This window comes from Salmo trutta, chromosome 16 (assembly GCF_901001165.1).
Source record: "Salmo trutta chromosome 16, fSalTru1.1, whole genome shotgun sequence".
Taxonomy (NCBI): Eukaryota; Metazoa; Chordata; class Actinopteri; order Salmoniformes; family Salmonidae; genus Salmo; species Salmo trutta.
Window position 1 is genome coordinate 44,274,312 of NC_042972.1, and position 20,358 is coordinate 44,294,669.

Genomic DNA, 20,358 nt, shown 5'->3' on the forward strand with positions numbered 1-20,358 from the left:
GATAATTTCCCCTCTGTTCATAAGGGGAAGGGGTTTACTCAATGTGTCATGCAGTAATGTCCCTTATAAACGTGTTTCATAAACCGATCCTGGACCAACACACCACTGCCCAGCACTGCCCAGCATTGGATTTTCAGCACTGCCCAGGGGAGAGAGAGAACGAGAGGAGATGGTGGATGGTGATGATGGTGGTGGTGGAGGTGATGGCTGGCGGTGGTGGGTGGTGGTAGTGGGGGTGGTGGGTTGTGATGGTGAGTGGTGGAGGTGATGGGTGGTGGGGAAGGTGATGGGGGGCTGGTGGGTTGTGATGGTGAGTGGTGGAGGTGATGGTTGGCGGTGGTGGGTGGTGGTGGGTTGTGATGGTGGTGGTGGGTGGTGGCGGTGGTGGGTGGTGGTGGGTTGTGATGGTGGTGGTGGTGATAGGTGGCGGTGGTGGGTTGTGGTGGTGGGTTGTGATGGTGGTGGTGGTGATAGGTGGCGGTGGTGGGTTGTGGTGGTGGGTGGTGTGTTGTGATGGTGGGTGGTGGTTGGTGGGATGTGATGGTGGGTGGTTGGTGGCGGAGTGTGGTGGTAGTGGCTGGTGGTAGTGGCTTGTGGTGATGGGTGGTGGTGTGTGGTGGTAGTGGCGATGGGTGGTAGTAGTGGCTGGTGGTGGTGGTGGTAGTGGCGGTGTGTGGTGGTAGTAGTGGCTGGTGGTGGTGGGTGGTGGTAGTGGCTGGTGGTGGTGAGTGGCGGAGTGTGGTGGTAGTGGCTGGTGGTGGTGGGTGGCGGAGGCTGGTGGTGGGTGGCGGAGGTGGTGATGGTGGGTGGTGGTAGTGGTTGGTTGTAGTGGTGGTGGGTGGGTGGTATTTTATTAGGATCCCCATTAGCTGTTGCAAAAGCAGCAGCTACTCTTCTTGGGGTCCACACAAAACATTAAACATAATACAGAACATCAATAGACAAGAACAGCTCAAGGACATAACTACAATTGATGTTGGAAGTTTACATACACTTAGGTTGGAGTCATTAAAATGTGTTTTTCAACCACTCCACAAATTTGTTGATAAACTATAGTTTTGGCAAGTCTGTTAGGACATCTACTTTGTGCATGACACAAGTCATGTTTCCAACAATTGTTTACAGACAGATTATTTAACTCACAATTCACTGTATCACAATTCCAGTGGGTCAGAAGTTTACATACACTAAGTTGACTGTGCTTTAAACAGCTTGGAAAATTCCAGAAAATGATGTCATGGCTTTAGAAGCTTCTGACAGGCTAATTGACATCATTTGAGTCAATTGGAGGTGTACCTGTGGATGTATTTCAAGGCCAACCTTCAAACTCAGTGCCTCTTTGCTTGACATCATGGCAAATCAAAAGAAATCAGCCAAGACCTCAGAAAAACAATTGTAGACCTCCACAAGTCTGGTTCATCCTTGGGAGCAATTTCCAAACGCCTGAAGATACCACGTTCATCTGTACAAACAATAGTACGCATGTATAAACACCATGGACCACGCAACCATCATACCGCTCAGGAAAGAGACGCGTTCTGTCTCCTAGAGATGAACGTATTTTGGTGCGAAAAGTGCAAATCAATCCCAGAACAACAGCAAAGGACCTTGTGAAGATGCTGGGGGAAACGGGTACAAAGGTATCTATATCCACAGTAAAACAAGTCCTATATCGACATAACCTGAAAAGCCACTCAGCAAGGAAGAAGCCACTGCTCCAAAACCGCCATAAAAAAGCCAGACTATGGTTTGCAACTGCACATGGGTACAAAGATCGTCGATTTTGGAGAAATGTCCTCTGGTCTGATGAAACAAAAATAGAACTGTTTGGCCATAATGACCATCGTTATGTCTGGAGGAAAAAGGGGGAGGCTTGCTAGCCAAAGAACACCATCCCAACCATGAAGCACGGGGGTGGCAGCATCATGTTGTGGGGGTGCTTTGCTGCAGGAGGGACTGGTGCACTTCACAAAATAGATGTCATCATTAGGCAGGAAATTATGTGGATATATTGAAGTAACATCTCAAGACATCAGTCAGGAAGTTAAAGCTTGGTCGCAAATGGGTCTTCCAAGCATACTTCCAAAGTTGTGGCAAAATGGCTTTAGGATAACAAAGTCAAGGTATTGGAGTGGCCATCACAAAGCCCTGACCTTAATCCTATAGAACATTTGTGGGCAGAACTGAAACAGTGTGTGCGAGCAAGGAGGCCTACAAACCTGACTCAGTTACACCAGCTCTGTCAGGAGGAATGGGCCAAAATTCCAACTTATTGTGGGAAGGTTGTGGAAGGCTACCTGAAATGTTTGACCCAAGTTAAATAATTTAAAGGCAATGCTACCAAATACTAATTGAGTGTATGTAAACTTCTGATCCACTGGGAATGTAATGAAAGAAATAAAAGCTGAAATAAATCATTATCTCAACTATTATTCTGACATTTCACATTCTTAAAATAACGTGGTGATCCTAACTGACCTAAGACAGGGAATTTTTACTAGGATTAAATGTCAGGAATTGTGAAAAACTGAGTTTAAATGCATTTGGCTAAGGTGTATGTAAACTTCCAACTTCAACTGTACATTTTTTTGAAAAGGCACATGCAGCCTACATATCAATGCATACACACAAACTATCTAGGTCAAATGGTGGTGGTGGTGGTGGTGGTGTGTGGTGGTGGGTGGCGGAGTTAGTGGCGGTAGTGGTGTGTTGTGGTGGTGGGTGGTGGAGTTAGTGGTGGTGGGTGGTGTGTTGTGGTGGTGGGTGATGATGGGTGATGGTGGTAGTGGGTTGTGGTGGTGTTGGGTGATGATGGTGGGTTGTGGTGGTGATGGGTGATGGTGGTGGGTTGTGGTGGTGATTGGTGATGGTGGTGGTGATGGGTGATGATGGTGGGTGGTGATGGTGGGTTGTGGTGGTGATGGGTGATGATGGTGGTGGGTGATGGTGGGTTGTGGTGGTGATGGGTGATGATGGTGATGGGTGATGGTGGTGGTGTGTGGTGGAGGTGATGGGTGGTGGAGGTGGTAGAGGTGTTGGAGGTGGGTGGTGGTGATGGAGGTGGTGTAGGTGGTGGTGGTATTGGTGGTGGTATTGGTGGTGGTTGGTGGTGTAGGTGGTGGAGGTGGTGGTGATGGAGGTGGGTGGTGGTGGGTGGTGGAGGTGGTGGTGATGGAGGTGGGTGGTGGTGGGTGGTGGTGATGGAGGTGGGTGGTGGTGGGTGGTGGTGAAAGTGGTAGGTGAGGATAATAAGGATATGGCCGGAGCCAGACATCCCTGGAAAGAGCAGTAAAATCAGATGATTAAAGTGGACAGCAGACCAAGCCAGCACTAATGGACTTACAACAGAGAACAGTCCCTAATTAGAAACCAACTGGCTGATCATGAATGTTGTGTGTTTATTGTTTAGTGTTTATTATCCAGACTCTGTTTTGGATGTAATTGGGGTTAAACAAATCACAAACAATAACTCAGGCACATTTACCTCCTGCGGCCTCATATTACTTGTGTTGATGGAAACTGAATCAAACCGGCTGACCTGGTGAAGGTTCCTCAGATGAAAACAGGGAATTACTTTAAGTTGTGAACCCTGGTGAATCTGACTGTGTGGGACTGTCTCACCTCATAAAAGAGCTAGAGAGATAGTCGGAGAGTTTCTACAGCTCTGGACGTGTGGAGGTATCAGTGTGCTGTCAGTGTGCTGCTGTAGCCACAGAGGTTGTTCTCGACCACCTCTAAGGGCGTTTTCACACTTGGTCCCTTTCAGCCAATTTCCGTGCAGTGTGAACACTCCAAGGGAACACAGACCCTTCAAAAGAGCCCCCGAAGCAAACCGAACTGAAGCGGTTTGAGTTCAGTTTGCTTGAATTCCTCAGTCCGGTTCCCTTTTTTAGGGCAATGTGAACACAACGCTCCCCAGGCTTGGGGACTGCAACACCATTTCCCCTCCCATAACCCTCACATTGGTCCCACAAAAGAGAAAAGATGATAATGTTCAGGTTTGCGGAAAACCCTTTTTTGGATATTGATTAGAGATTGTCAAGCATGCACAGAAATGTCCAAATATGTGTGCATTTTTTGTTCATATTATTTGTTTGCAATATGTGATCTACAGGCTAAGAGCACTTCATAAGCAGTTTATTTGATAGTGGGGTTTGAATAGTGTGAGAAGACACCAACATATTGGGTGAGAATCACAACATAGGGTAGAAAATCTATTCTAGCTCTTAAAGGGGCAGTAGCCTACGTTGGGTGTACAATATTCAATTACAACATTATTTAATCTGTAGTTCTTCTTCTGCTATTTATTCTGTTACCAATAATATTGATGTACATGTTAATAGTATCTTCTGATTACAATTATTATGTCAAATCTTTTAACAAAATGCAATGTATTAGCTTCCAAAATGTAAGTACACTCCTAGAAAAAAGGTTTCCAAAAGGGTCCCCATAGGAGAACCCTTTTGGTTCCAGGTAGAATCGTTTTTGGATTCAGGTTGAACCCTTTTGGGTTCCATATAGAACCCACTGTGCAAAGGGTTCAACATGGAACCTAAAAGAGTTCTACCTGGAACCAAAGGGGTTCGACCTGGAACCAAAAATGGTTCTTAGAAGGGAACCTTTAAGGTTCTAGATAGCAATTTTTTACGAAGTGTGTAGGTATATCTAGCTGTTCTGATGTAATGGCTTGTCCTGTACTTTCTAAAAACCCAGAGTACATTGAGTGAATGTTGGAAAAATATCCTGGATCCTTTCTAAACATAGAAATGTGAATGCAAAGAGGACGCAGACCACAAAATAGGTGAAGTGAACTGGCAAAAGAGTTGAGTCCTCATTCAAATGCCAGGGCAGTGTGAATACAAAGAGAACTGAGTTATTTAGATTATTTTTTTTACCCCAGAGTTCACTTTAAAGAGGACTGAGATTGGTTATTTTAAAGAGGACTAAATGTGAAAACCCCCTAAGACAAGAGAGATAAAGAACTAAATCTCTTCTGCTCTCTTCACTGGCTAGCTGTCACAATGGAACGGCCCAGTCCGCCAAGCGGTGTTGCAGGGAGAAGAGGGCATTTAACACCGCACTGGTGGCCCAGATGTGATGCACACCCCCCCATGGTTAAGGAACAGAGCTATTTTACTACAGCTAAAGGCTATAACCAAAGCATGCACTTGCGCACACACACACACACACACACACACACACACAAAGGAACCACCGGGGTGTCAGTAAACCCAACCATCTGACGCTGAATATGAAGGAGATGAAAGGAGATGAAGGGGTGTTCATTTCTCCAGCAGGGTGGTACAATCCTACGCCTCCCCTCATCCACCCTGCTCCTGTAGTCTCTGTGTGGGTGAGTGAATGAGTGTTTTTTGCTTTGGTGGAAAATCTGCCCTCTTGCCGACTCGTTGGTGAAAGGCGATTTCAGTAATCCGGGAGTGTAAGCCGCGCGATACAAATGGGCGTGAGGGAGCTCTGTGGTGGCCCAGAGAAAGCTATCCCTGGCCTGGACGTCTGAACAGAGGCAGCACACAGTTTCCAGGACCATCCTGGAACCATGGAGCTAACAGAAAACTAACCACAGAGACGCCATATAATGCCAACAGGAATGGAGTTGGTTTGTCACTTCTAAGACAGTTATAGTAAAATCCCTGCTGTCTAATGAGCTAGTTTACATCATTTAAACAACTCCTGCATGGCTGCATACACACACACAAGCAACTGAAACACTCCTAAATTCATTGAACAACTGGTGAAGCAGCGCTGTGTGTGTGTCCATCTGTCTGTATCCTCTTGTCTGTGTGTCTGGGTCTCTGTCTGTGTAGAGTTTTAAGGCGTACCAGACCAATCACTTGGCGCCGCATCACCACTCAAATCATTCTCTTTACCTGCTGAAGGTCCTTGATAGAAACTACCAGTGTGGTGTTCTGTTCAGCCCTTCATAGTGATTGTATGAGATCTATTCTACCCTTCTCTTCAGTTGCCTAGGTGAGTGACCCTTAGACAAACGTGGGATGTCTGGCTTGAAGATGTCTTTGGCTTTGGCTCAAATAAAAGTAAAAAGCCTTATGATCCACGGGAGCAAAAACAGAGCAAGATCGAGTTGTTGTTATCAGAATTGACGATGAACTAATTTCTAGTTTACAACACAGGCATAAGCGACTACCAACTGAGAATAGGATGATATATACAGTAGCTTTTCAACATTTTAAAAAGACAACTTCGACTTATCAAGAACTACTGATGTGCAGTTAAGTGTGATAACTGTCACTCACTCTGACAAGCATTTGTGGGAAGGGTCCTCTAGAGTTTTCGGGCACATTGATTGGTGGGATGACCCAGTCTCGCTTCTGTCGTCTCAGACTATTGGCAAAAGAGCTTCTTTGATGTTTCCGTGGAAACTTGATAACCCTGGGATTAGAGTCCCAGGCCCTTGCAATCATATCCTCCACTCCAATCTGAAAAGACAAGAAATCAACACATACTGTACATTGGCTGACCGACAGTAATCAACAATGACTTGAGAGCCAACTACACAATGTAAAGTCTCAATAGAAAGGAGTAGTGTGTCAATTAATTATTTGTTCATCTTCTAAAAGTGTAGAGTATGGAAAGTACAGGTGACTAATCTGTCATGAAAATCAACCTCGTCAGATGACAAGGAACAGAATAAAACACCTATTCACGGTTTCTTGAAGATAATACACAAATGAATGAAAATAAATAGATTTCCAATTCAAATATAATCCACGCTTTTGACTTTTCACCTTAACGCACTTGGCAAATCACCTAAGAGGACCCAGCCTTAGCATGAATTTCAGGCATTAGTCTTGCAGAAAGCTTACCAATTGCCTCTGCACAGTCCACAGAGGTTGACTTCTATGTCAGTCTGAAAAATCACAGTTGGATGTCTCCAACTTGACCTTCTGAGTCTCAGAACTATGGTGCTCCGTGTGACGCGTTCCGTGACATATCCCCTGAAAGAGGCCTTACTCCAAATGAAAAGGGATTGATGAAATATCACTTTAATAACAGCAAGATCAGAATGTTAGGAGGACCAACAGTGATCCTGCAGTGTGTGAGATCATTGCCAAATTCACTGCTATTATATGCAAAGACTAGTTTCCCAGAGCATGTACGCATGTAAATACTGTTAGACAAAAGAGGAGAATAAAATACAAAAACATGTTTTTAATAATAATGAACAAAAATATAAACGCAACACGCAACAATTGAAATAATTCTACTGAGTTACAGATCATATGAGCAAATCAGTCAATTTAAATAAATTCATTAGGCCCTAATCTATGGATTTCACATGACTGGACGGGAGCACAGTTATGGTTGGGCATGGGAGGGCAAAGGCCAAGCACACTCACTAGGGAGCCAGGCCCAGCCAATCAAAATGAGTTTTTCACCGCAAAAGAGCTTTATTACAGACAGAAATACTCCTCAGTTTCATCAGCTGTCCGGGTGGCTGGTCTCAGATGATCCCACAGGTGAAGAAGCTGGATGTGGAGGTCCAGGGCTGGCGTGGTTACACCTGGTCTGTGGTTGTGAGGTCAGTTGGACGTACTAACAAATTCTCTAACACGACATTGGAGGCGGCTTATGGTAGAGAAAGTAACATTAAATTCTCTGGCAACAGCTCTGGTGGACATTCCTGCAGTAAGCATGCCAATTAGGGCGGCAGGTAGCCTAGTGGTCAGAGCGTTGGGCCAGTAACCGAAAGGTTGCTGGATCGAATCCCCAAGCTGACAAGGTAAAAATCTGTCGTTCTCCCTTTGAACAAGGCAGTTCCCCGGTAGGCCATGATTGTAAATAAGAATTTGTTCTTAACCGACTTGCCTAGTTAAAAAAAGGTTACATTTAAAAAATAATAATAATTGCACACTCCCACAAAACTTAAGACATCTGTGGCAGTGTGTTGTGTGACAAAACTCCACATTTTACAGTGGCCTTTTACTGTCCCCAGCACAAGATGCACCTGTGTAATGATCATGCTGTTTAATCAGATTCTTGATATGCCACACCTGTCAGATGGTTGGATTATTTTGGCAAAGGAGAAAAGCTCATTAACAGGGATGTAAACACATTTCTGCACAACATTTGAGAGAAATAAGGTTTTTGGGTATGAAACATTTCTGGGGTCTTTTATTTCAGATCATGAAACATGGGTCCAAGACTTTACATGTTGCGTTTATATTTTTGTTCAGTATACATTACACCTTGCCATCTTTCCCTAATCTTAATACCTCATTTGACTTTTGGTTTTTTTTCTTTCATGTTTTATCTCCTCATGTTAACAGGTACATCGCACACTGGTGTTAACACATTGTAAATCTGTCCCTATGTGTTTATAAGATATACTGCATACATTGGTAGACCTCTGGGAAGTGTATATGGTATCTATCCAGTGAGGGTTGCTGTGTCCTCATGCCTGAGATGGTAGTGTTTGTGTAATCCAGTGATCCTGCTGTTTCTCCTGCTCCCCACAAACAGAGACATGCATGCTGCTGTAGACTTGAAGCCAAGCAGAAATCCTTCTGTTAAACCTACTCAGAGGACACGCACACACACAACTCAAACTTTAATCACCGGCGGGCAGGTCAGCCTATCCATACACATACGGTTTGTCAGACAGAGAGACAGATGCAAGCTAAACCTGAGCAAACATACTGTATATTTCCCCCCTTTGTTTTAATTCTTCACGGCTTAGTGGATTTGACTACAGGGCTTTACAGCAGGCCTCCTGATAGCAGCAGTGATGAAGGTAGCTGGGCAGGAGAGAGAGGGGAGAGTGAGGGATAGGGGACCAGATGTGGTGCCCAGATAAGATAACTCTCGCTTCAGCTCCGCTCATCCACAACACTCACAGGTACCAGCACAGGGGCAGTGGTGCGAGATGGGAGCGTGCCAGTACTTTCATGGGTGGCAGGTGGAAGTAGTGTGTGCGCGTGCATGCGTGAATTTGTGTGTTTGACATAGACAAAGAGAAAGGAAATAGGGGGAAGAGAAAAACAGAGAAAAAAGACATCAAATGTGAGATCCTATATTGATAGAAAGCAGAGGGGGTGGAGTTGATATGTAAAGATGCTGATAAGTGAGGATGAGTAAGGATGGTACCCATGATGCTCCAAGGCTTCCCTGCCGCTGCATAGACCCCCTGTTTCTACCCCATGTGCTCCCTCCCTGATAAAGTCCTTATCGGCACCTCCGATATCTGTTGAATAACTCACACAGTACTGCTGCTCGCCATCATTATCAGAACCTTAGTCTGCTGACGAATGCAGGATATCAGGGCTGCTGATAATGGGGTCGATGCATCTGATTGCTGTTGCATTGGCAAACTCCCACATTCCTCCAAACGCTGTGCCAGGCAGCCACAACAGAGCAAAGAGCCTGTCTATGGATGATACCACTGCAGTGTGTCCACGTGACTCACACTCCAAACAGCATGGCAAATTATAGCCCTGCGAAGCTGGCACAATGACAAACATCACCACAATTACAAAGAAAAAAGGGGAAACTGGAACAGGCTCTTTGTGCTGTGAGAAAGGTATGTTGGGGGTGTGGGTGTGTGTGTGCGCAAGCAGGGATCTTTGAGTGTGAAATCAGTCCCAGAACCACCCGGAGCTCCCTAGGCCCAGAGCTAGCGGGCTGGCCAGCTGGCTGCTCTCTCCTCCCAGCCAGGCTGCATGTCGCTGGGGCATCAGTCAGCCCCGCAGCCCTGGAGCTGACATCTGGAGGTTGTCATTCTGAAGAGCAGGAGGCAACACTAAACAGGGCCTTTCAATTACACAATATCAAGTATGTGCTCGTTTCCCATCCTACTGTTGATCTTGAGCTGTTCTATCTCTCCTTCATTCTCCCACGCTTGTTCTCTCCGACGAGGCCTGATCAGAGCAGTGGTCTGTGGTGAACAGGGGGTGGAGGGCGAGGAGCAGGACAATCAAGAGAAGACAGGTATCACAAATCTGACCTCTTATAGAATCAAGGGAATTAAAGAAGACTATGACTATTGATACATTCCTCTTGTGGATGTAGAACTGGGCTGCAATCACAACATAGACTAGTCATCATGACCTCACTCTCAGACCCTGTACTGCCACCTCACCGACCAATAAGACCCTAGGTCCTAAACCCCTCCCCACTACTGTATGGGTCTCTGCTCTCTAATCTAACACAAACAGGTATTCTGGTGAAGGGGGGATAAAAGTAAGACTCAGTGTACTGGTGCATAACGGACTCTCTGCCTCTAAGCTGCAAGAGAAGGCAGACCAGAGCAGCATGAAATTAGCAAGGGGTATGTGCATACAGACTCAGTAGACATGTAGGGCACCATAGTCTGAGTACCTGGCAGCCAGAGTGACACTACTAATGCCTCATACTCTTAAACAGGAGGTAGACAAACTATGTTCACAGATGTAAATGTACATCCAATATAAATATATACGCTCTAATGCACACACCAACACATACCAAGCACTATGCACAGTTCATCTAGGAAGAGGTAAATCAAGCCAACTATTAATAGAACATAATAATAGGAGTCCAATGAGTCCCTGTACACATGTCTGCTCTGAAACTTAATATATGCAATTACCTGGTAATGGAGCCCTCTATCTTTTAAATCATCTAATATCTTTTGGCTGGTTAAGCACCTTTTAAAATTGTACTGTTGTCATTACATGTTGATTATATTTTGGTGTAATCTGATTGTTCTTCCCTCTCCCTTTCAACACTATTGACTCAGAGACAGTGGCTCAAATGACAACTCCGCCACAGCATTTCACACATTTCAATGTCTGTGCCCTCACAACATTCCTCTGTTTCAGTCAATACTTTTATAACCTCAATCTGCTCCTCACTGAGTAGAAGACATCTATTTTTGAAACTGGGAGCAAGCAATTCTGTATTATCGTTCCGTATACAATAATCTTTTAATCAATACTACAGAACCCTCAAACTCACCTCTGGACCTCGAAGCCAGTTCCACTCATTTCGTTTTTTCATTGTTCCCCTCTCAGCAGGGACTGATTTAGACCTAGGACACCAGGGGGGTGTAATTCATGATCAGGAAGAACAGAAAACCAGCAGGCTCCGGACCTCATAGGGTAAGAGTTGAATACCCCTGCTATTGAACAACAGCATCCCCAAATGAAATGAGAAAACAGTTGGGGTAGAATTGGGGTAGAATGCTGTTCCACAGTGGCTTTGTTGTTGTTGGTGAATTTGAGTTTAATTGCTTTACCTCTCCAAAGGAAACAGAGGAGGGAGTGAAGGGAGTGAGGGAGGGTGGACAGGAAAGGACATTAGGAGGGCCAGGGATGTGAGGACAGGACATTAGGACGGCCAGGGATGTGAGGACAGGACATTAGGAGGGCCAGGGATGTGAGGACAGGACATTAGGAGGGCCAGGGATGTGAGGACAGGACATTAGGAGGGCCAGGGATGTGAGGACAGGACATTAGGAGGGCCAGGGATGTGAGGACAGGACATTAGGAGGGCCAGGGATGTGAGGACAGGACATTAGGAGGGCCAGGGATGTGAGGACAGGACATTAGGAGGGCCAGGGATGTGAGGACAGGACATTAGGAGGACCAGGGATGTGAGGACAGGACATTAGGAGGACCAGGGATGTGAGGACAGGACATTAGGAGGGCCAGGGATGTGAGGACAGGACATTAGGAGGGCCAGGGATGTGAGGACAGGACATTAGGAGGGCCAGGGATGTGAGGACAGGACATTAGGAGGGCCAGGGATGTGAGGACAGGACATTAGGACGGCCAGGGATGTGAGGACAGGACATTAGGACGGCCAGGGATGTGAGGACAGGACATTAGGACGGCCAGGGATGTGAGGACAGGACATTAGGACGGCCAGGGACATGCACGGCGCTACACCGGGGCTAGGACGGCTATAGCCCCGTCACAAATCTGCATAGCCCCAGTTCAGCCCCTCAGGTGTTTTAGTATTTTAACATTTTTACATAAAGAAATATGAAAAAGTTAATAACCAGCCATTTTGTTCCCAATCAGATCCCTGGCTGCGAGGGAGTGTGCCCTATGACGTGTGTGTTTGTGGTGGTGGTGGGAGGGGAGTCTGGTGTGTGTGCTCGCGCACGTTAGGCTATGTCATGTGAGCTAACTTCTAGCTAGCTAGTCGCCCATCTCGCCCAGTTGCAATGGACCGTTTTCTGATCAAGAGAAGAGTGCGGGTAGGAATTGAAAATCCAGACCCTGTCTCCGCGGGGGCCAAAGAAGAAGAAGAAGATGAGTCGGAGGTGGAAAATCGTGAGCCACGACGTGAGGGAGCACCAGAGCAGTTTATCGCTGCTAGCTGCTCCACAGCCACCGTTAGTTGCACTGTTAGCACAGCCACCGCTCCCTCTGATTTAAGCCAGTCACCTGTTGAAGAACCAAGGCGCCCTCTTCTTCGGCGTTATCCAGCCACAAAAGTTGGACATCAGGATCGCTACATCAATCGTAGATGGTATGAGGATTACAAATGGTTGGAATATTCTATTTCAAAGGACCGTGCTTTCTGCTTTGCATGCCGCCACTTTCAACGTCCAGGAAACCATGGTGGAGAGAAGGCGACATTTACCCATGATGGCTACCAGAACTGGAAGATGGCCACAAGTTCGTTCAAGACACACAACGCTAGTGTGGAGCATAAATATGCAATGACAGCGTGGAATGAACGGACTATTCAGAAAGAGTCTGGCTCAACAACATGCAATGCTCTAAGTGATGGACATTCGAAAACAGTCAGAGAGAACAGAGAGTATATGAGAGCAGTTGTGGAGTCATTGCGTTTCACTGCATACCAGGGACTTTGACAGAGAGGAGACATAGAAAACGACACGGCTGTCAACCAGGGAAACTTCCTTGAACTTTTACAGGTCATAGGCAAATTCGACAAAACAGTTGCACAGAAAATCTCAGGTAATACTAGAGATGCTAAGTACATGCATCATGATATACAGAATGAAATACTGGACGAACCCTCGACTCAGCTACCTTGCCTGCCTGTCTATACACACAGAAAGAACCAAGGCCCTGGATGCCCAGAAGATTACACACTCATTTGCACTGAACCACAACAGACACATCGTCCTTCTATAAAACAACACTTGGTGAGTAACTGAAAGGCCTTTTATTTATTGACAGAGCGCGCCTGTCCGGTGGTGGGAACATGATTCCATCTCGCTGATCTGGATGGAACAAGAAGACGCATGCATATTGTCGGCCAGTCGGCCGACAAGTGTTTTTGCAATAGAAATATAATGGCTAAGATTGTGATGATAGCCAGCTCGTTTTACACCATGTGTGCACAGTGGACAGGAATAGGTAAACGCACTTCTCGTTGTGGCTGCAGTGTGGATATTATTAATGTCATTTCTGACGTTATGATAGCTATTTCTGCTTTTATTGAAAAAATTAGAACTTCCTTATAAATAAGTCATGAAAATCAACAATTTTCTTAGCACCCCCACTTATTGGTCAAACCCCCCCTTAGCCCCGGGAGAGAAAACATCCTGGCACCATGCCTGGCCAGGGATGTGAGGACAGGACATTAGGAGGGGCAGGGATGCGAAGACAGGACATTAGGAGGGCCAGGGATGTGAGGACAGGACATTAGGAGGGCCAGGGATGTGAGGACAGGACATTAGGAGGGCCCTGTATAACAGGACAGGGCATTAGGAGGGCCCTGTATAGCAGGACAGGGCATTAGGAGGGCCCTGTATAACAGGACAGGGCATTAGGAGGGCCCTGTATAACAGGACAGGGCATTAGGAGGGCCCTGTATAGGACAGGGCATTAGGAGGGCCCTGTATAACAGGACAGGGCATTAGGAGGGCCCTGTATAACAGGACAGGGCATTAGGAGGGCCCTGTATAACAGGACAGGACATTAGGAGGGCCCTGTATAACAGGACAGGGCATTAGGAGGGCCCTGTATAACAGGACAGGGCATTAGGAGGGCCCTGTATAACAGGACAGGGCATTAGGAGGGCCCTGTATAACAGGACAGGGCATTAGGAGGGCCCTGTATAACAGGACAGGGCATTAGGAGGGCCCTGTATAACAGGACAGGACATTAGGAGGGGCAGGGATGCGAAGACAGGACATTAAGAGGGCCCTGTATAACAGGACAGGGCATTAGGAGTGCCCTGTATAGGAGGACAGGGCATTAGGAGGGCCCTGTATAACAGGACAGGGCATTAGGAGGGCCCTGTATAACAGGACAGGGCATTAGGAGGGCCCTGTATAACAGGACAGGGCATTAGGAGGGCCCTGTATAACAGGACAGGGCATTAGGAGGGCCCTGTATAACAGGACAGGGCATTAGGAGGGCCCTGTATAACAGGACAGGACATTAGGAGGGGCAGGGATGCGAAGACAGGACATTAAGAGGGCCCTGTATAACAGGACAGGGCATTAGGAGGGCCCTGTATAACAGGACAGGGCATTAGGAGGGCCCTGTATAACAGGACAGGGCATTAGGAGGGCCCTGTATAACAGGACAGGGCATTAGGAGGGCCCTGTATAGGAGGACAGGGCATTAGGAGGGCCCTGTATAGGAGGACAGGGCATTAGGAGGGCCCTGTATAGGAGGACAGGGCATTAGGAGGGCCCTGTATAGGAGGACAGGGCATTAGGAGGGCCCTGTATAGGAGGACAGGGCATTAGGAGGGCCCTGTATAGGAGGACAGGGCATTAGGAGGGCCCTGTATAGGAGGACAGGACAGGGCTCTTCTAGGCCACATCCGTGTGTCCCGTGAGCCCCTGCCTGTCTGCCGTGCTGTTTGGGTCACACGGTAGGAGGAGGAAAAACTAATGCCAGTGTGAAGGACACGCACACATACAAGCATGCTCTCTCTCTACCCTTCAGTAACCATTCACCTAGCTTTTCTTGGAATCAGAGTCTGTATGACCAAATACAGTGGCTAACCGACATTAAATAGCCATGGGTTTAGGGTTGTAAAGGGTTGAAATATATGGAGCAGGCCAGAAAAAGCAGGAGTCTGACCATTTGCTGCATGTCTTTTTGTTTCTGAAACATTTTAGTGTTGGAGAAATCCCTTATCCTGAATTATACATTTCAGTTTTCATGGCTACACATTTAATGAAACAATTTAAATTACTTATGACAACTTTTCTACAGGGGATAACAGCAATTTTACACTTCGGAATCACGTGCTGACCAAAATTACACACTGCTCCCGGGATGAAAAGTGTCCGGGAAAGTACCTAGCATAAGTTGTAAGCGATTCCCAACAAAAATGTATCAATTTAAAACATGTAACTGGTTTTCAGATTTTCATTTGATTGCTCAAACATAATTATTTCTTGTTCTATTATTGAATCTCTCTTGCTCCCACGACGTGGGAACATAATTACAAAGTGCTGCTACCACATCACCTGGTTCCCGAATGCCTCCCTCAGAGTGGAACATTAGCTCAATCAATGTCAATTATTTCATGCCCTCCATTATTGTGCTGGGAGGAGTGGGCAGAATTTTAATCCCAGCTCTGCAATTGCTTTACACAATTCTTGGACGTTTTCTATGATTAAAAGCATGACCTGGAGGGAGCATTAAGCCTCATACTATTCAACATCTTATTTGAAAAGCAATGTTTGTTCATGATATTGAAAAGCAGAACCTGAAATGATGTGGTTTTATATAATGTACTTGAGGATCATTGAAAACTGATCTTACCTGAGAGGCTAGAGGTTTTCAAGTGTATAAATAATGTCTCCATGCAATTGTACAACTGAGGTTCAGTAGAGTCTGTCAGTAGCAGGGGTGTGTTGGTGTGTCTATACCTAAGGCAAACTCTATAACTTTAGCAGTGTATATATGTTTACCTGACTCACAGGAACAGAAGGCGGGTGGCCAGCCAAGGCCAGCTTGACCGTGGTCTCCCAGATATGAGGGTCATGACCTCCGCGGGCGGTCACCATGAACTGGACTGGTTCAGACAGGTTGGCCACCTCCTGCTCCGCGTACACCGAGCCGTCAGGACGCACACTGAAGTTAGGGTCACTGCTCTCGAAGTCCACAGCCTTGCTGTGCTGACAGTCGTCAAACTTCACTAGAGAGACACAGAGAGAGAGACACAGAGAGAGACAGAGAGAGAGAGACAAAGAGAGAGAGGGAGGTTGGTAGGGACAAAAGAGACAGAGGATGAGGTGACAAATCTGGTGACGTGACTGCTGTGAAATACTGGCATAGCTTTTCCACCTCCCTAAAGACACATCTCTCCTCATCTTGTCTTCTGAGGTGAAGGCAACTTTTAATCTCAAACGAAACCAAAATAGATGTATGAAAAAAATCCTTATTTCCTTGCGTTTTTGAGGAGAGACAGGGGTACATGGAAGCTATGTCAAATTAGTGCAGCACACTCTGAAGCGCTTATGTCTTTCTCAGTCAAGATTCCCCATTCAAGCAATTACAATGAGCAATAGTTCCTCCCGCCAGCCTCCACTGATTTTGAGAGAGAGAGAGAGAGAGAGAGAAAGAGAGAGAGAAAGGGTGGAGATGGCATGGAGCACTTTGATATGGACACTGCAATGACAGATGACATCAAGTTGCCAGCTCAACCACATCAAATCTGAGGGAAAACTCCAAAGCTATGCAGACTGAAACATTCACTATCAATACCTTATCTTTTCATTCAGAGGAATAATCAAAGCTTTTATACTTTATTTTAGATTTGAGAATTTCAGGCAAAACACTCGGACATTAATGTCAAGTATCTTTACTTTTCAACATCTTGTTGCTGCTCACACGGACTTGGCATATGCCACCTGCAGAATTGAGTGCTGAAGCATTCTGTCATCGCCAAGTGTCCCAACAGAGTGAGTCATGTAGGTAGTGGCTTGTCAGAGATGGAGGGTATGAAAACATTCTCTCCTGTGGCCGTGCCACTGACGAATGTCTAGGCATCTCTAGTTAGCAGATGGTGCCATCACTGGCACCTGAGGGATGCTTCTAGAGCCCAGGTCTGTTTAGTGGAGCCCAGAGAGGGATAAGAAGCAAGCAGGAAAAGAAACCGGGTCTCACAGCAGCATTCATCATATGGTATGACCAATCTGTAGCACTTTGTCTGAGAATGGAGGTGTGAACGTTGCCGAAGTAACTGATATAACACCAACAGAAAATACATGCACACATACACACACAATAAATGCAATAACAAGGTCTTAAGAAGGGAATTAAGTGTCTGTAAATCACCAAGGTTAAAAAGGCTCTGACTTATAATTACTGTTGGGCCAAATAACTGGTTGTCTTTATTTACTACCATAACATTACTCCTGGTGGAATGGCTTTTATGATCATTATGATGTCTGCACATTGCTGGGGATAATAAGCAGCATTCTAGAAACTGTGGACTCCGGATGAATCAATATAGATATTTCATTTTCTGTGGTATTTCCCTACTCAGCCCTAGTGCTGCGCTGTTGCAGGATTATCTCAAGTTATCATAAAGGAAAAATATGCACGCACACACACACACACACACACACACACACACACACACACACACACACACACACACACACACACACACACACACACACACACACACATACGCAAACAAACGCACGCACACACGTGCACACACGCGCGCACACACACACACACACACAGGGTGCATATAGCTTCCATCCCCTTCTTATGTTTAAAAAGGCTGTGCACCGACCTTATCTCTCAGTCACACTCCTGCTGCTGATAACAAGACACATTGATTTCATAAATCACCTAGGGAACAAATCGTCTGTTATGAGCTGGGGAGATGTCATTTTTCTAAATCCACCGTGAAGAATTCTGCACAACAAGCTTTTTATCAAGCCATCTATCCAATTTATCGCCCAGCTTCCTGTCAAAAGATGCACCAAACAACAGACTAATACAGCACAAAATATTTTCAACAACTGCGGCACCCATCACACAAATTAGGCTGCTATTCCACCCAGAGAGTAATTGTACGTGTAATGGAGGAACGGCAAACATCATTTTGACAATGTGTGCATCAATCTTACAGTAACAGACAAACATAATCCAATCCACCTTCTCTACCCTGGAAGGAAGCTATGCAGAGCACAGCAAGTCTCTTCCACGTGGAGAAATTCATATCCAACCAAGAAATTATTAACTGTTCACTCCATCACTATTTGGAGGTTTCAAATGTAAGATCAGTCATGAGCAACGTCTCACAGTTTGCAGTAACACTCAGACAGAAACAACATGGTTCTATGTGAAAAACAACCAGTTTGGTGCCACAGCAAAGAACAGGCTGTATTGTGCCAATGGCTGCAATGTGCTTAAAACAGAACACTAAATGTTGTCATTTAAGCGAGTTTCTTGCGGCGTGGGACTTGGGAGGCTCACTGTAGGGGTGTGTGTTCTGAGGCTGTGTGTGTGTGTGTGTGTGTGTGTGTGTGTGTGTGTGTGTGTGTGTGTGAGCATAAGAAAGGCACAGGGTTCTGAGGGCACGTCTGTATCTGTGGCCCTGTGACAGCGGGGTGGTTGGCATGGGAACACACGCATGGCCTCGGCGGTGGCGCTGTGGTGTGTCGTTGTGACAGGCAGGCTTGGTCTCCGAGGGCACTGGGCCAGCTCTCTGCCCACCTGCTGACATACCAGGGAGGAGGGGACACGCTGTGTTTACTGACACATCCAGTTAGCAGGGAACGCTACAAATACCATCCATTCAACTGTGACGGAAATAATCCAGGTACAGCGTAACAGACCTGGAACACAGTCAGATACAATGGAATAACCACCAATGCACCTCATTCCATCACACCATAGTGGAGACTGATTTACTAATACATCAAGCTGTGGGGGGAAAAAGATAAAAGGATGATGAGACACAGAAATAAAACAGTGAGAAGAGTGAGCTTGAGAGACAGACAGACAGACAGACAGACAGAGAGAGAGAGAGAGGGTGGAGAGAGAGAGAGAGACAGAGAGAGAGAGGGTGGAGAGAGAGAGAGAGGGTGGAGAGAGAGAGAGAGGGTGGAGAGAGAGAGAGAGGGTGGAGAGAGAGAGAGAGAGAGAGAGAGAAGAGAGACTTGGTGCATGAGAGGCAAAAGCATCTGTGGCTGGCCTAGCCAAGGTGTGAATTGAGCTGCTGCCAGGTGTGCTTTAAAACCTTTCAGAGCGTTCACGTTCAGAATGAATGAAGACAGGCCTCAAGTGTTTGTTTTCTCAGCAGACGTCCCTGAAGGTCAGTGAACCCCATGCTCTCCAGAGGCTGGAGCTGCCTTTATTAAAACCCTGCCGTCCCTCAGGTTTAATCAATGCTGCCTCCGACCCCACTTCATCACGCACACTGTTAATCTGATTAAAGAGGGAAAATGACTTAGCCAGAAGCTGAGGGGCATGAACTCACTGTGTGGAACCTATACAACAGCATAAAAGCCAACGAGATGAGATATACCATAGTCCATGTCTGCCCATTCTGCAGGGCTCTTATCTCAGTATGTAGGGCCTACTGTATGCACCTGGTGCTTTGATGTTGATCTCAGTGAGTTCCCAGCTGGCTGCTGTCAGGGTTGTTCTTCTCTATCAGTATGACATGTACAGTACAGTATGCATCTGAGGACGAAGGGCATCGCCATGGTTGCTGCTCCTCTAAGCTCCGGTAGGCATCATGGTGTATGTCCAAGTCTCCACCAGTCACCTCACACTTGACAGGCTCCACCTGCACTGGCTACGTTTGGCTTGGGTCGATGGAGCAGGGCCTTAAGGGCCAAGGTCTGCTCAGATTTGGACGTGTTCGCACGCACATGTGTGCGTGTAGAGGTTCATTGGGTTTGCACCAAGTATAACTACATGTATATTTATGTTCGTGTGTGTGTCTTCACATAGACGAGGACGTTTGGCAGGGTATGAAGGGCTGGTGCTGCGGGGGCAGTGCCATTCTGCTCTGATGCTCACGGTGTGTGTGTACTGGCACTGAACATTCTGTCCGACAGACAGAGCGGCCAGCGTGTCACAACGACAGGACAGGACAGAGGGCGCAGGCAGCCGTGACCCCCCAAACCCCCCTGACCTACGGAGCAGTCTGTCACCACTGACAATGGCAGTCACGCTCGGCGGAGCGATCAGTTCTATACCACACTGAAACACTGTTAGGCACTACCTGATATACACTACCGTTCAAAGGTTTGGGGTCACTTAGAAATGTCCTTGTTTTTCAAAGAAAAGCACATTTTTTGTCATTAAAATAACATCAAATTGATCAGAAATACAGTCTAGACATTGTTAATGTTGTAAATGACTATTGTAGCTGGAAACAGCTGATTTGTAATATAATATCTACATAGGCATACAGAGG

At 46.4% G+C, this 20,358-nt stretch overlaps 1 protein-coding gene across 3 annotated transcripts in view; it reads right to left on the minus strand.

Annotated features, from left to right (window-relative positions):
• The window catches only part of LOC115150816 (cadherin-4), a 236,020-nt gene that overhangs the window by 65,299 nt on the left and 150,363 nt on the right, over positions 1-20,358 (minus strand). Inside the window, exons 4-5 of one of the 3 annotated variants that reach the window (XM_029694508.1) lie at positions 15,887-16,104; positions 6,276-6,458 (exon numbers count right to left, since the gene is read on the minus strand). In XM_029694508.1, the coding sequence (XP_029550368.1) occupies positions 6,276-6,458; positions 15,887-16,104 (401 nt within the window). Of the gene's footprint in view, positions 1-6,275; positions 6,459-6,845; positions 6,860-15,877; positions 16,105-20,358 lie in introns of those variants that run through there. The other 2 variants (XM_029694507.1, XM_029694510.1) reach the window with 2 other exon arrangements.